Here is a 16,561-nt window from a genome sequence, read left to right on the forward strand (position 1 = left end):
GGCGGCAAGACGGGTGAGAGTGAGGCACAGTGACGAGGTTAGCACTAGAGGAGCGAAGTGTGCAGGCTGAGTTGTAGAAGGAGAGAAGTGAGGTACTTATTTTGCTATACTTTGTTCAAAGGTCTAAGAAACAGCCTAGGCCACAGAGTGAAATGTGATCACTTTATACCTCAAGATATCAGAAGATTAATACCAAGACCAGGTTAATTCCATAATTGCTCAGTTGAGGAATCTCTCTTACCATTTCCACCATTGGACATCTCTTTCTTTCCTCCCTCTGGTGGGTTTTTCTATGCCGGTTCGAGGGGCTTCCTCTAGCCTCCTTTTCTCCTTCCCTTCAAGGACATCCCCTATGGTGACGGGGCCCACTAGAATTACCGTTGATTTCTAGAATCCCTTTACTGTGCCAAGGAAGTAGCTGACCTCCCTCAACTTTGGCCCCTGTCTCTTCCATATGAGTGACCCCACTTCCCTTTCTCTCCCTCCCTTGGGTGTGTCCATGTTCTTGAGGATACTGCCAGGGAGGCTGTTCGGGAGGCAGGTGCCTAGTGATAATGGAACCAGCAAGATCCAGGCATTCCTCTCTGATGCCGTAGGGCTTCTGGAAAGAGCATATCTAGCAAGAGACCTCACGGTCGTGCCTGGTTTTGCCAGTTGTATGGAGTGGTTTTCTAGTGCTAGTGCTTCAGCAAAGACTCCAAAATCAGAATCATCATCTTTTATTGGTTAGGAAATGCCCTGAGAGAATTGGACCCCCCAACCAATGGCCATCCCTAATACTCTCATTTAGCAGACAGTTGTCACAGATGAAGTTTGTGTGCTTTCCAGTGGGGACCCATGTTTCATGGAGCTACAGGCTTCACATTAAGCTCAAAGGCACACACCCCCCACCCCTACACACACACACCCACCCCACCCCCACCTCCCCCACCCTCAGGGTTCTATGTAATGCCAACCTACTTACTGTGCTTCGATCTTGTCTAGCTTGCTACCAACTCCTTGCTCACGGGCCACCCGTGGACCTGGAACTCCCTCCCCTTTCATATCTGACAGACCACCACTCTCCCCACCTTCAAAACCCTCCTAAAATTACATCTCCTCCAAAAGGTTTTCCGAGTAAGCCCTCATTTCACCTATCTGCCCTCCCCTCTCCATCGCCTATCCACTTGGATCTGTACCCTTTAATCACTTGATATTCATCCCACCCACAGCATTTATGGGCAGGGAATGTGTCTGCTTATTGTTGTATTCTCCCAAGCACTTAGTACAGTACTCTGCACACAGTAAGTGCTCAATAAATACAATTGAATGAATGGATATCCGTATACCCGGCCATTTCCCCTATCTGCAGTTTATTTTAATGTCCCATCTCCCCCTTTAAACTGTAAACTCCTTGTGGGCAGGGATCGGGTCTACCAACTCTGTTGTATTGTACTCTCCCAAGCGTTTAGTACCGTGCTCTGCACACAGGCATTCAATAAATACCACTGATTGATTCCCCAGCCTGCCCTATAGCCAGCTCAGTATCCCAGTCCAAGTGTCTTGACCTGAGGGCTGGTCCCTACTGACTGAGTGGTGACTGCGTACTACACTGGCATTGTCTTCACCCAGTGTTGGTGGTCCTGGGCCTTTCTCTTGTAGCCCTGCCAGCAAGAGATTGGGTTGTCATTTTTCTGACAGGCCCCAACTCCTCTTTGATCCTACCAACCCACTCTTTCCCAGAACTCTGGGCTGGCCTCCTCAGTTTATCCAAGTGTATAAAGGGCGCTGCACTATCCAGGTGCACGGTGCTGAGTTTGGGAACCTTACACCGTGGTATGCATTAACACTCATCTCTTGGTTGTCTTCTGAGACAAAAGGCAGTCTGCTTTTCCTCAGACATACCCACTCTCATCCTCTGTCAGAGCAGCCTCCAACAACCAGTGGCATCACTGCAATTCTCTGTCATAGCACAAACTTTTAGCCTGGGGAAAGAACATGGTATTTCATGCTTGGTTCCTGTGACAAACAGAATTTTTATCACGTCTGAAATATTTGTAGTTGAGCCGTAGCCTGGCGATGCTGATAAAGCTTTGGAGGATATGGAGTTCAGAGGAGCCTGCAGAGAGGGAATTGGGTGGATCCATTTCTGCAATGCTTTGGCGAGACTTGAGTAGAGAGTGTATTAGAGAAGCTGATTATTTAACCTAAATTTGACCAGAGGTGGTTACAGAGAGCCGAATACATTTTGTTGCTTAGTTGGCCCTTTTCTACCTTTGGCTTATATTGCCAGCTTTTTACCATAGATGCTACTTTGTTGCATTGGCTTTTTATAAGACTAATAAAACGAGTAATTGTGACATTTGTTAAGCACTCCATGCCAAGCACTGTACCGGTGAAGTAGTGTAACCTAGTGGGAAGAGCACAGGTCTGGGAGTCAGAGGACCTGGGTTCCAATCCCGGCCCCATTGCGTGCCTGCTGTGTGACCTTGGACAAGTCACTTAATTTCTCTATGCCTCAGTTTCCTTAACTGTAAAATGGGGAGCCAATACCTGTTCTTCCTCCTTAGACTGTGAACCCCATGTGGGACAAGGACCGTGTCCGACCTGATTAACTTGTATCTACCCCAGTGCTTACAACAGTGCTTGACACATAGTAAATGTATAACAAATGCCATAATAATAATGATAGTAGTTGCTAAGCACTGGAGTAGCTACAAAAAAATTAGAGCAACACAATCTCTTTCCCAAACAGGGCTCCCAGTTTAAGTTCTTTTCCCTGGAAAGAAAGTGCAGTTTGCATGACTAAATTTCTTCTCATGGCAGACAGCTTAGGCATTGAAGCTTTGGAAAGATCAGCGCATCAGTTAGGAATGTTGAAAGATTCAAAGGCTTCACAAAAGAGGGCAGATATAAGGATCTGGGTGAAATGGTTCATTGTTTCTGACCAAAACCAACCAGTGCTTTTGTGGGGCTGGGTAATGGCTTAATATGTTGGGTTTTAAATAGAGTGTAAAAATCCAAGTAACTTTTAGTTAAAGAAAATGTATGCCCTGGAAAGGTGCCAATTTTTTCAGTTTGGGCAATTCAAATCCTCTGTCAGCCCAGAAGGCAGGTTTTGGAAGTGGAAGGCTCCACCTGCACAGGTGATAGTCTTTTTGTCTCCTTCCATCCTAGATCTGTGCTGATGAGGTCAGGTTCACAGGTGTAGCTTTGGGCTATTGTGGTCTATATGGTAGGATGCTGAGAGGAAACTAAATTGAAGCATAACTTTTGTCAATTGCCAAAGTAACCCAATCACTTAATTAGATTGTAAATCCATGGATAGGAGTTAAAACAACCAATTTTCATTTATTCAAGATAATCAGGGACTCTCCAAAAGTAAGGTGGGAGTCGGGACTTATACTTTGCTCCAAAATAGTGTGGTTCCCTTCCCTCCTCTTGGAAATCCGTGCCACCCAGGAAATCCATGAGGTGGGCAATAGTAGCGGCTGGGGCTTTCCTCCTTCCCCAGGGCATGTTGCCCCCCAGGCCAGGAGGGTTCCTCTGGTCCAGGCAGAGCTGGTGACCACGTGGCCAGCAGACCAGATTTACCCCGATTTCCTCCACTGTGGAATGGGTGGAGGACATCATGATGTCCCAATGTCACCACAAGGCAAACTCCAGCTTGCCCCTAAAGCACAGCTATTTGAGAGAATTCACAAATGAAGCATTCCGATTCTAACCACACTGCGAAGGTGAATTCAGGATCCTAACTACAAGAATCAGTAGGTGGGTTAAATATTGCACAACTGATCTGGCAGTGACTGGGCGGTGGAAGCATGACTGATAGACTGGCAGATAAACAGAATGAACTCTACAGTCCACAAGTGCTCAGCAGTTGAGGCAGTTGAGTGTGTCGATGGGATGGATGGAAGATTGAGGCAAAGTCTGAAATGGATGAATATGAATTTTGTCTTCTCATTCTACCCTTACCTCCTCTGTGGTGCAGGTGCTAAAAAGCAGTGATTTGGGCCCCCAGAAAGTAGGATAGATTGTCCCCTGAATAATCAACTGAACGAATATTAGTTCACAGTCCTTCCTGCCCAATTCAATGTTGACTTCTGTCACTTATATACCCCTTTGAATATGAAAGATCAAATTACAATGAAATCTAAGGAACATCTTTAGTTCTTTGAACTCTAGACCCATCAGTGGTATTTAGTGAGTCCTTACTATGTGCAGAGCTCTGTTCTAAGCACATGGATTAACCTATTGAATCATGGACATCTGTTTCCTCATGTGAATGAAGCTTTTCTGGGTGAAAAAGTGATGAAGTGTTTAGAATACCTTTGAGCAATATGCAATTATGGTTCTGTGAAAATGTAAACATATTTTTCATTTCATTCTTTCCTGCTTTCAGTTTTGGGACGTTTATTGCGGTAGGCGTGACGCTGTTTGTGGTGTTTGTCGCCACAATCATCCTTTGCTTCACATGCTCCTGCTGCTGTTTGTATAAGATGTGTCGAAGACCACCCCGTGAGTATTTCGGTTAACTCTTTCCATTTTCCTTTCTTTTGGACTCCTGCCCATTGCAGTCTAGAGTTTCACTGGCAAAGTATTCAGAAAGAAAGAGTATCCTTTTATCTCACCTCCTTAGAAGACTGATTTTGGAAGTGGAGATTTTTCTTCTCAGCTAAGGATGGGGAGAAATGTTCCAATAGAAATATGGACAAAAGATCCCCAAACACCTATGCAAAGGGTCTCATGACTGAGAAACAGTGTTAGTCTAGTGGACAGAGCATGGGCCTGGAGGTCAGAAGGACCCGGGTTCTAATCCCGGCTTGGCACTTGTCTGCTGTGTGACCTTGGGCAAATCACTTAACTTCTCTGTGTCCCAGTTACCTCATCTGTAAAATGGGGATTAAGACTATGAGCCCCATGTGTGACATGGACTGTGTCCAACCTGATTAACTTGTATCTACCCCAACGCTTAGTATAGTGCCTGGCACATAGTAAGTGCTTAAATGATTTTTTAAATTTTTTTTTAAAAAAAAGTCCTCCTGGGCCTGGTTCCTCTCTGCCTCCAAGGCCTGAGTCTACTCTGGAGAAGTAAAGGAGTCACCATTTCCACATCCAGCCAGGTTGCTTTTGTTTGTCATAAAGAAACAACTCTTCTCCGTTTTTTTCTTTCTTTTCATTATTCAGCCACAGTGCAGAAACATGGAATCTAATTTCAGTAGTAACAGCACTGCAATTCTGTATGCCATCTGCTGACCACTCCACTTCATTCTCTGTCCCCTTTCAGGCCCCAACTCTCTTCCCCTTTGAATCCTCCTCCTCCTTTGTAGGAAAAGGGAGGGAAGAAGGGAGCATTAAATAATGAACAAATATGGTTTTACTCTATTTTCACATATTTCAATGCATATCCCAGATTTTAAAGTTGATCGATAATGTCGGGAAGTAGAGCCCTGTAATCAATCAGTAGTATTTATGGCTGCAAAGCACTGGGGAGAGGATAATAAAAGTGAAAAAAGAAATAGGGCCCCAGCTCTCAGGGAGCTTACCTAAATGGGCAGGTGCAAAATTCTTTACAGTTATGAGGAACCAGTTAGAACCAATTTCAACGAGAGAATGGAAAGATGGCTAAGTGAATGAATGACTGCTTAGTGCAACATAGATGCATGTCTGTCCCTGAGCTTCTCCTGACAGACTCCAGTGCCCCAGAATGACGCTGATGCCTCTTTCTGTCAGGAAGGAAGGGTGTCTTTGATTTCTAGTAGCTCTAGAGTTTTACTTTGATGCTGAAGTACAGTAATAAGTATGGCATGTAGTGAGCATTCTTAGTAGTATATGCCCAGTTTTGGGGTAGCTACAAGGTTTTCTGATTGGAAACTGTTCCTGTCCCACACAGAGCTCACAATCTGTTTTATCTCCATTTTACAGAAGAGGCCTCCGAGGACCAAAGAAGTTAAGTGATTTGCCCTGGATCACACAGAAGGCCAGTGGCCGAGTGCAGGACTAGAACCTGGGTCTCTTGACTCCCAGTCTCATGCTGTTTCACTAGGCAACAATCTCTCAGGAGATTCACAATAGAATTAGTCGTGGTAAGCAATGTGGAGAAGCAATGTGGTCTTGTGGATAGAGCACAGTCCTGGTAGTCAAAAGGACCTGGGTTCTAATACTAGTTCTGCACTTGTCGGTGACCTTGGGCAAGTCACTTCATTTTTCTGTGCCTCAGTTACTTCATCTGTAAAGATTAAGACTATGAGCCCTTTGTGGGACAGGGACTGTATCCAACCCAATTACCTTGTGTCTACCCTAGCGCTTAGTATAGTGCCTGGCACATAGTAAGTGCTTAACAAATACCACAAGTATTATTATTATTATTATCATTATTTAGGATTCAGAGTAGGAACGGGTAAAGCAAGTGGTCACTTGGGTCACCAATCTTTGGGGGCTGATGATCAGAGCAAGATCTTCTGGTGTGAGATCCCAGAAATTAGAAGGCCTGAGCCCAGTCTGGCGTGATGGAGGAGGAAGGGGTTCAGGAATGGAATTACTGCTCCAGCAAATCCTGAACCCCCCATCCTTTCCACCCATTAGAAGGGATTAGCCAGACTGGCCCACTGGGATTCTGGGAAAACCTCAGTGAACAAGTCTTGCTGGTGTGGGCTCCTGTGGCCCATGTCTGGCTCTGAGCAGTTACTTGCCTTTTCCAAGCTCCCAGCAAGCAAGTAGCCACGTGGAAGAACCGGTTTAGAGAGGCGTGGCAGATGAAAGTCAAGGAGTTTCCACTCTTCAAATCCTTCCCCTCCTCCCACATTCTCCCTATCTCCTGTCTCTACCCCTGCCCCCACCAGGATTTTCCTGATAAGTAGTCCTGCATGATTCTGTGACCTTTCTTTCTTTCTAGAATACTCTGGAGTTTAAAAAAAAAAAGTTGTGTCCTCTTTAACACTTTAAACCACCAAGTATCTGGGTACTGAAGTGTTGCTCAGTGCCACTTTCTGGGTGGCTTGGAAGAAAACGCTTGAGGCTTAGGCTTAAGTGCTGCTCTTATCCTGTCCTGCCAACAGAACCACAAGAGGCCCCTCCTGTCACTTCTGAAATCAGATGAAAACTCCATGTACATCATGGCTTTACAAGAATTGAAGCTCTTAATCCTTGCCCTTCCTTGGAACGTTAAAAAATCATTTTATTCCTAGTTAGCTTGCTTTGGATGGCTTGAACCGGAAGGAGGATTGAAAGGATCGAGGTTTGGAAGGATCTTGGAATTGGGCTGATAATCCAGAACCTGGGATCTAATTCTAGGCCTGACGTTGCCTGATTGTGTGAACTCAGGCAAATCACTTAGCCTTTCTGGGCTTCAATTTCCCCATCTGTAAAATGGGTTGCACTAACTGTCCCACCCTTCCTCATAGGGAAGCTGTAGGGCAAAAGCGATCATTAAGTGGACAGTATTTGAGGTTCTTAGGAAGAAATATGTCATTCAAATCCAAGGTACTGTACTATTATGTTCAAGTAAGTCTTGTCGGCGCTACAACTGCGGTTCTCGGGTCAGGTATCCGGAATGATTTATCTCTTAGAGAGAGAACTGGCCTCCTCTGCCAGTGACTCTATTTGGCTTTTATTCTGGAGTTCCAAGTTTTGAATTTTTCCAAAAATGAAACTGCTCAGAAATCTAGGAATGTTTCTTGGCTGTTGGTTTGTTTTTTAGGTGGTTTTGATTTGAATGTGAGCTGTGAAATCCCTAAGTGGGTGGACTATTGTATTTTGTTAAAATGGGAAATGGAAAAGTAGGGCTTTTGGATAGAGTGAGTAGAGGTTGGAGGTGGAGGACAGGGTTGGGTAAACATCCTGGAACCCTTTCACCTTTCAGGTTACTCTACTTATTAGACAATAAGATCCACCCGGGTTTTGAAATGTAAAACTTGGGAAAAATATGTATGTTTTCTTTCTTCCACACCTTGGTGTATTTCAGTTAATTTTAGAGCTGTCTTGGTGCAGGCCAAGGGTGCTCACCCAAAGGAACCTTGGGAATTCACTGTGGGTGGCAAGGATAGTCTGTAGCCCAGGGGGGCAGCTCTGCTCAAATAAATTATGACTGTGGCTCAATAATGGACCCCAAAGGACCACAGTGTCACTCAGGGTCTGCACCTAGCTCTCTCTAGGAGTAATGATCTCTGTGGCAGTACCCTGGGACCCTGACACTAACCCTGGGCGAGCCCCATTCTCCCAGGTGGCTGCCCCACGATGATGGAATCGAAGAAGGCGGTCTCCCATCGAGAACGACGGTGGAGCCTCGGTCCTGAACGTCGTTAGGACCGAAAACCACGAGAAAATAGGGGGCCGGCTTTTATTTTTTTGTCCCTGGGGATAAAAAATACTTCCGCAGTTTTGATAAAGACAGTAATAGTCTGTCTTTCCGTATTATCATTATTACTATTATGGTTCTTGTTGATCGCTTACTATGTGACAAACACTGTTCTAAGTGCTCACATGGGACTCACGGTCTAAGTAGGAGGGAGTAGGAATGAATCTGAGGCCCAGAGAGTGAACTGACTTGGCCAAGGTCACACAGCAGACACGTGGCAGAGCTGGGATTAAAAACTCAGGTCCTCCGACTCCCAGGCCCATTCTTTATCCGCTAGGCCACGCTGTTTCTCACTAATTTTAAACTGTGAAACAAAGATGGCAATCGACCCAGGTGCTCCTATGGAGTCACCTCATCACGGACACGGATGGTGCCTGATCCCTAGAGGGTGGTGGTAGACGAGGTGGGGCTTGGCTCTCCTCAGTTCATTCAGTAAAGGAGAACCACAACTCCACGTGAGCCTCTGCCGTTCAGGCTCCGGAATGGGGGAGGGCAGGGAGTGAGCTGATGATGGTATGGGAGGGGGGTGACATGATCCAGTAACTCCTGGAGTTGTCACAGAGAAATAGAAACTTGTTTTCCTAACCAGCTTGCTAGTACCATCAGAAGCAGGCAGCAGTGGTTAGTAGCTGCTGGGAGAGGAGAGATAGGGAGGAGCCTGGCAGAGTCTGGGCTGTTCCACTGAGCCAGGGAGGAAAGTAGTATATCATCAGCCTGTCTGAATCGTAGAGACAATGGAGACGAGGGAGGTTGTTTAGCTGTCACCCATCTGGCTGATGGAGAAATCTGGGGAAATCTGGCCAGGAGTTGAGGAAAAAGCTGCCAAGGTTCCAGACAGACTGATAAATGAGAGGAGCCGTTGGAAAAGTCCTGCCCGTCCCACTGCACCTCTTCATTTTGTTTCGACTGAAATTTTGCTACAGTCATGTATGTATCTCTGCATTTGCAGCTGTTGTGACTACCACCACTGCTACCACGGTGGTCCACTCGCCTTACCCTCAGCAACCAGGTGTCCCCCCGGGATACCCCGTAGCAGCCTATCAGGGGTACCATCCCATACCCGTCCAGCCGGGACTCGGACAACCGGGAATGCCAGTCGCACCCTACCCAACCCAGTACCCTCCACCGTATCCGGCAGCGCAACCGTCTGGGCCCCCAGCCTACCACGAGACCGTGGCCGGTAAGTTCCTGGGCTGGAAATGCCCAAAGGCAACAGATCCACTCCACTTTCGAGTTTTCAGTCAGTCTGTCGATGGTATCAATGGAGCGCTTACCATGTGCAGAGCACCATGCCCGGCGCTTGGGAGAGGATGGCTTAACAGAGCTGGAAGACACGTTCTCCGCCCATAAGGAGCTTAGGGTCTGTGGAAAAAGGCGGATGCGTTTTTACCCCTTGTCTTCCTCAACATATAGATGCTCACTCCTCGAGTGAGTGTAGAGCGTATCTTTGGAGCTCCCATAAACCTGGGGTCTGATTCCATAGTTTCCTGAGCTCTAGGGGAAGATGAGCCTCCCTAAACCCCTTCCCCTCCCCTCGTCAGGATTCTCTACCCTCCAGCCAGGCCCTCACTAGTCCAGAAGGGAGTATAGTCTTGTAGCTGCCCCCGTGGCTTCAGGGAGACTGGTCCAGCATTGCACGAGTAACCGGTATCCCTGTGGAGCCGATGCCCTTACGTAGCTGCTGGCCCAGAAAATCGGGGTATCCCATCCTTCTCTGCACTGGAGTATTTCAACAAAGATATCTGTGTTGGGGAAGGGGATAGTGGGTTTGATTTCTACAGTCTAGGCTCCTAGTATGAGAATGATAAATGAAGGGAATTAAGGGTTGTTGTTAATTTGAAATTACAGCCTCAGAGCTGTGGACAGTTGGGTTCAAATTCAAGAATGGGTTGAAAAACATTCCTGTGGTGCCACAGCATTCCGTGCTACTCTCTGTTCTGTTGTTTTTCAGCTGGGGCTGGAGCTCCCTACCCAGTCAGCCAGCCTCCCTACAATCCTGCCTACATGGACTCTCAGAAGCCCTCCTACTGAGTGGATTTCTCTCTCTTCCTCTTTCTCGCTCTCAATCTCTCTCTCCACCTCTGGAGCAGACTTTCCACTGTACCTCTTTGTGTGTTGTTACACCTGATAGATGTAGATGGCATTATGTTCAATTCTGGCTTTCCAAGAGGCAGCAGCTGGTTTTTGTCTCAGTAAAAAAGAAGACAGTTGAATGAGTAGCTTTTTGAAACAAAACACATCAGAAAAATATCTCTCACTTGAAATTGTTTATTGATACCTCAAAAAATTCAGTGAAGGACTTTTTTTCCAAATTGCAGTAAGGGAGAAAGGACAAAGATTTCTGAAATGAGGCAGGCGACAGGCCTTGTGCGGCAAAGAGGGGAAAGAGGGAAATTGCATTTGCCATCATCAGGCTTCCCCTCTGGGGACTTTTAACTTTTCTCTAAAAATGTACAAGAAATGGCAGGTGATTAAAAAATATCAATTTGTAACATGAAGTCTTTGTTTTCAAGTGATACAATCAAGATGATCATCTTGTTAATTAACTTGGTGATTCTTCCTGTTGGGGAATTAACACCCTCCATCTAGGTAGTAAACCCTCAAATTATTCAGCTTACTATTTTAGTTTGGAAAATTGTACATTTCCAAAGATTTTTTGTACTTGGGGCCAGGAACTCAAAATTTCAAAATGGGAGTCCCAAATTCAACTAATGACCCTGTCAGGAGTTTGGAAGATTTTGTCTTTCAATTAATTGGTTTTGTTGTGGATTTATTTTTCTTCAATCCAGAGCTGTTGCTGGGAGGGGGAAAAAGCCAAAGGAACAAAAACAACACAAAACAGTAGAAACCCTCTCTTTAATTAAAAAAAAAAAAGAATGAAAAGCCCTGATGGAATTTTTGTTTACATCACAGCTACAGTATCTGCATGGATTTGGGGTAGATCTGTTTTTTTCTTTTCTGATGCTGGAAAAATTCCATAGGGATATCCTCAGTGAAGCATTTTTGAAGCGTTGACTGTGGCTTTATTCAGTCCACTGACAGAAGTTGGTTTCCTTATGTGTCATTCAGAGTTCAGTAGAGAGCATTAAGTCCTTTCCACAACAGTGTCCTATTATATGATGTATGATATCACAAATGGAATCTTAGTAGAGAGTCTGCAACTTCTGTCAAATGGTGATCACTATATATATATATATATATATATATATATATATATATATATACACATACACATATTTTTTTTTAATTCAGTGCCAAAAGAGATAGCAAGGAGACCCAGGGGCACTAGCAGTGCTGGGAATGGCAGTTGCCCTGCATTCTCACACATGCATAGATCTCATTTTAAGTAAACAAACAAAAAAAACCAAAAAAATCCATTGCTGATAGTAAATTGTAGCTAGATGATAGTGTGTATTTTTTTTCTCTTCCCTGCAGTTCATTTTCTTTTTAAGTCTTAGACTCGCTTTCTGAGATTCAAATTTGAGTAGTTCCATTCACTCAGAAAATTTGAGTGGACCAGTTTTAATATTTTTAGCCATTGCAGATAACTGAAAAATAGAAATAAATTATTTCCTCCTGCAAGGTTTCACTTGAAGATTCTCATTTTGGACGGTTGTTGTTCTGGTTATTTAATCACAGATGATGTTTCAGTTTTATACTTACCTCACCTTTATTTGCAGAAATGATTCTTCAGTCAGAAACTTTTATAAACTTCTTGCAGATTTCCTTAACATTTTGTAATGTATGCTGTTTCCGCTAACACTGACATTTATAGACTTCGGAGTTTTCAGCCCATATTCGTGATCTCTCTCACGTGCTTTAAGCTAGAAATTTGTAGCCATTATTGTCCTCCTGTATTTCACAATATTAATGGTTTCTCAAGAGATGCTGAATTCCATATGAAGAGAAAATCTGAATATAGCCTCTGCGATTTATCCTCCCTTGTGGCCTGTTTGTCTCTGCATGCCGAATGACAGTGAAAAGCCAAATAGAAATGAGTCTGAGCCCCGGGGAAAGGTTTTGATCCGGTAGTGGGCAAGAAGGATACGCTAGATCCCTTTGATTCTCTCCCTGTGAGGGCAGAACAAGAATCCCCCACAGCAGGGCTGAAAGAGGAGGTGTACCACTTACCTAAGTGCCACTTGGGAATGATCTGTTTCTGTCAAAAGAGAGCATCTTTATTGAAGCAGGTGTAACTAGTGCCTCCTAGTAAAAGGGACCGTTTATGCCTGCCAGCAGTGTTGAATAGCACCCCTGGAAGCGGCCAAACTTCCTTCTCTTTTCCCAGTACAGTGTTTCTAAGGCCTAGCGGCCCCTCACACGTTCTCAAGTAGCTAGCGTTTCCCCTCTCCGCCAAGCGTCCCTGGTGGTATGAACGGCCATGCCACCAGAGAAAGCCGAGTTGACCGAAGTGCTCCTGGGCTGGGGGCAGATCTTTGAGCCCCTTGTCCCTCCCTGTTGCCCACCACCTCAACTGCTCATTCCTACTTCTGGCTAGCTCACTAGGGAGTGCTAGAGGTGACTGGGAGGCCCAGATCTTTCTAGAGGGTTGCTTGGCAACCCAGGCAACAAACTTCCAGCCAGAGGAGCTTACGGGGTTAAGACGTTAGTCATGTAAAAGTTGGGATTTGGCTTAAAAACGACGGAAGTGCCTTTACCTGTAGCTGCCTGACAAACAGCCAACTGGCCCGAAAGGGTCCGGTATTTACCGCCTCGCCCCTGTTCCCTCTTCATTTGTGACATCTCTGCTTTGTAACTTGTTGGCTTTAGTAGTTTTTGAGGAAAAAAACTATTGTGTCTGTACAACTGTGCTCCTATTTTTAATAAATGCAAATATTTGAAAAGGTGGCGTACTGCTTTTGACTTCTTATCCATGTCACAGGCATAACAGGCATATTGGGTATTTCAAGAGTCTCATTCCCCCAGGGCCAGAGGGGTTTTGATTTTTCCAAGGCTTCTGCTTTAAGAGCTACGGTTCCTGTGCTCAGAGCTGCTTAGCAGCATTAAAGATTTCTCTCATCTCTCACCCGGGATGGCAGTAGACAAGATTTCTGTCCTGGTTTGCATATAGCCGAGGTCGGTAACGTGAAACGTTTAAAATGTTCAAATCTTAGTGCCCCCTCTCCCCTCCCACCTATTTGGGCCTCCTGGGTCCAGGGTGGTTCATGGTCCCAGTTGAACTTGGTGGCTATGTTGCCAGCCATTACATATGTACAGAGTCAGCATACAGAGACAACTGATGTGAGGGTGGGGGGAAAGGGTTGGGGGGGAGGGTGGGGGCGGGGGGAGAGAGAGCGACTGACTCTGTTGGGCCTAAACACATATTGAATCTAACCAGGGTGAGACCTGGGTTCTTAGTGCCACACTGGATGTAGACAAATCCAGTCCTTAATTCTCAAAGAATTTCCATTCCCTTCAAAAAAGATGGATATCATGGAAGGAAGGTGGAAAGCGACGGAGATGAGGGTAGCAAAAACAGTAATTGCCCTTGCCTTGGTTAAGAGAAAAATTGATTCCAGCTCCCTGGAGTAGTTAGAGGCAGGAAAAGAATTGTGGGATGTCATCAGGTCTGGATGTAAAGTGGAACCCATCTGAACTTGGCTCCAGTGTAAAAAAAAAAATGAATAAAATCCCCAAATGAGCATTCTGGAGGGAGGGCCCAGAGGGGTTATGTCACCTGGTCCTGACTCTGCCCCGGCCCCTACTGTCTGCCATCCTTTTAGTCGCCAGCGGTCCCAGCACAGCCTCTCCCACTCTACTCTGTCCTTTGGCCCTGGGCTTCTGGCCCATTGACTTCAGTGGCCGGCTGGCTACCACTCTCCTCCCTCCACCTTGCCACTGTGGCCTTTGCCACCACGAGCCGTCTCCAACCCATCCCTGGAAGTCCACTTGCCTCTGGTGGGTGGAGGTGGTGGGGCAGTAAAAAAGAGGGAAGGAGGGCAGCAGATGGTTTTGTTTTAGTTTTTTACTTTCAGCTTAGGATGTCATGAGGTCCTTTCCTTCACCACTCATGGCCTCCAGTAGCCATTGTGAGTGCCCACTGAATTCTTGGACTGTTGACATTGATGAAGAGGGAGCCCATAGCTGCCAGCAGTGATTTGGGCTTTGATTATATGATTATCTGACCTGGGAGCTGGACCCGAGTGCTCGTATTGCCTGGCCACCCTCTCACCTCAATTCCGACTCCATGTTTGGGTCCTCAGCAGAACCTGGGTGACCTATCCCAATTGCTTGGGAATGCTGGAAAGGGTGGATCCAGGTTAAGTGAACAGGAAATGAATGGCTTAATCTTGGGTTGAGCATTCAATTTTTCAGGCAAGTAGGACACCAAAGAGACTACCGTGGTATAGTGGATAGAGCACGGGCCTGGGAGTCAGAAGGTCATGGGTTCTAATCCTGACTCTGATACTTGTCTGCTGTGACCTTGGGCAAATCACTTCACTTCTCCATGCCTCATTTACTGCATCTGTAAAATGAGGATTGACACTGTGAGCCTCACGTGGGACAGGAACTGTGTCCTGCCCGATTTGCTTGTGTCCACCCCAGTGTTTAGTAGAGAGCCTGGCACATAGTAAGTGCCCAATGAAATGCCACAACAACAATAATAATAATGGGGCCAATTATTAGGGTTGTCACCTTTCCAGGTTTACTGGAATCTGGAATGAGGAAGGAGTCTAAGAAAACAGTCTGAGGAATACTATGCAGAGTCAGACTGGTATTCAAGACCGTGAACTTCTGCGGGCAGGGAACCTGTCTACCAACTCTGTTGTATTGTTCTCTCCCATGTGCTTAGCACGGTGCTCTGCACCCAGTAAGTGCTCAACAAATTCCATTGATTGATTATTTTGGCTCCAGCAGTAGTAGCAGGTTGCTCCCGTCCAACTGGCCAAGAGCCTAGGCTGGCCCTACTCCTTAATAGTATCTCATGGACTTGAAAAGATGAACCAATAATTCACTTTTGTATCCCGTAAGTCACTTGTCCACAGTCAAGAGATGTCAGTAAGCAAATGGAGACACCGGAGTAACAGGCCAGGTTCTTCCTCTTCCTCTCCCAAATGAGTCATTTGCTCCTTTCTCTCTTTGAGGGTAGGGGGAGTAAGGGAGTGGGGGATGTTCAGCTTAATTAGACTTTTTTCTTTTCATACTCCACTTTAGAATCGTGGGGTTTGGAGCATGTGTTTGAACAAGAACAAGACATGGCATGTTTTTCGAATCAGGAGATCAGTATTAAAAGTCCAAATATTGTTAGGCAAATGATACCTCAGTGCAAGGCAGATTTTCATCTAGGGGGGAAACAACAAGAGACTTCCACTTAATGAGGGTGTCTTAGCTTTAAACTGTACAGTATCTGGGACTTATGGAGTTGGCTCTGCGCTCAAGGAACAAGTTGTTTCATGAAAGGAAATTTCTCTGAAGGGATTTCCATTTTCCACAAGGTATTTTCTTCCATCCACTAAATGAAAAAGCAGAGCTTCTTGGCTTTTTGAGCCAGACACTATCTTCCTCACGGGCAAAACTCCACCCAGAGTAGCTCGTTTTTGGAAATTTGGGGCTGGAAACCCTCAGTCCAAGCCCTGGTTTCTGCTGCAACCCCTACTGGTAAAGACACCCCCCCCCCCCCCCCCCCCCCCCCCCCCCCCGGCTGATCGAGGAGCTCCAGTCGATTGGGCAATTGAGTCAAAAAAGAAAAAGAGAGAGAAGTAACTAAACCAAATCCACTTTTGTCCTTGTCTCTTCATCTTGCAAGTTTAATGCTCCGGGGGGACGTGAGCAGAACGTGGATGGGTTGCCTCTAGGCAAAGGAGGGCGAAGCCAGCATTACTGACCCTGCAGTAGGTCCAGAAGTGCTACCTACAGCATGTTTCACTCAACCACAACTTCCAAGTGCCCCCTGCTATGCAGTCACTATGGCTTTTTTTTGTGTCCTGAGCGCATTTGCTCCCTTGTCATGCCACTGACTCTCAATTGTTTCCAGTGGACCCAGCTCTGCCCCCTTGTTTAATGCCAGTGTTTTGTTTCAGCAGCTTCAATAAACACACCAGGTCCCTGAGGCACAGAAGTTGGGGAAAGGAAGAGAAAGTTCCCACAGTTCACTTGCAGAAATGAGAAACTGAATCTTGTAGGGCTTTCCCCCACCATAAGTGTTGGGTAAAGCAGTCAAAGGGAACTATAACTGGCCTTGAGGTGTATCTGAAATGTTCCCAGGAAAGGAGCTGAGCAGATGGG

At 45.9% G+C, this 16,561-nt stretch overlaps 1 protein-coding gene across 2 annotated transcripts in view; it reads left to right on the top strand.

The window, feature by feature from the left end:
* SHISA5 (shisa family member 5) overlaps positions 1-13,179 on the top strand; it is a 108,789-nt gene extending 95,610 nt beyond the window's left edge. For both annotated transcript variants that reach the window (XM_029050412.2, XM_029050413.2), the window contains 3 exons: positions 4,382-4,497; positions 9,285-9,515; positions 10,287-13,179. In XM_029050412.2, coding sequence (XP_028906245.1) covers positions 4,382-4,497; positions 9,285-9,515; positions 10,287-10,366 — 427 coding nt within the window. In that variant the 3' untranslated portion in view covers positions 10,367-13,179. The remainder of the gene's footprint in view (positions 1-4,381; positions 4,498-9,284; positions 9,516-10,286) is intronic.
* The last annotated feature ends 3,382 nt before the right edge of the window (positions 13,180-16,561 follow it).

The sequence above is a fragment of the Ornithorhynchus anatinus genome, chromosome X1 (genome assembly GCF_004115215.2).
Source record: "Ornithorhynchus anatinus isolate Pmale09 chromosome X1, mOrnAna1.pri.v4, whole genome shotgun sequence".
Classification (NCBI taxonomy): Eukaryota; Metazoa; Chordata; class Mammalia; order Monotremata; family Ornithorhynchidae; genus Ornithorhynchus; species Ornithorhynchus anatinus.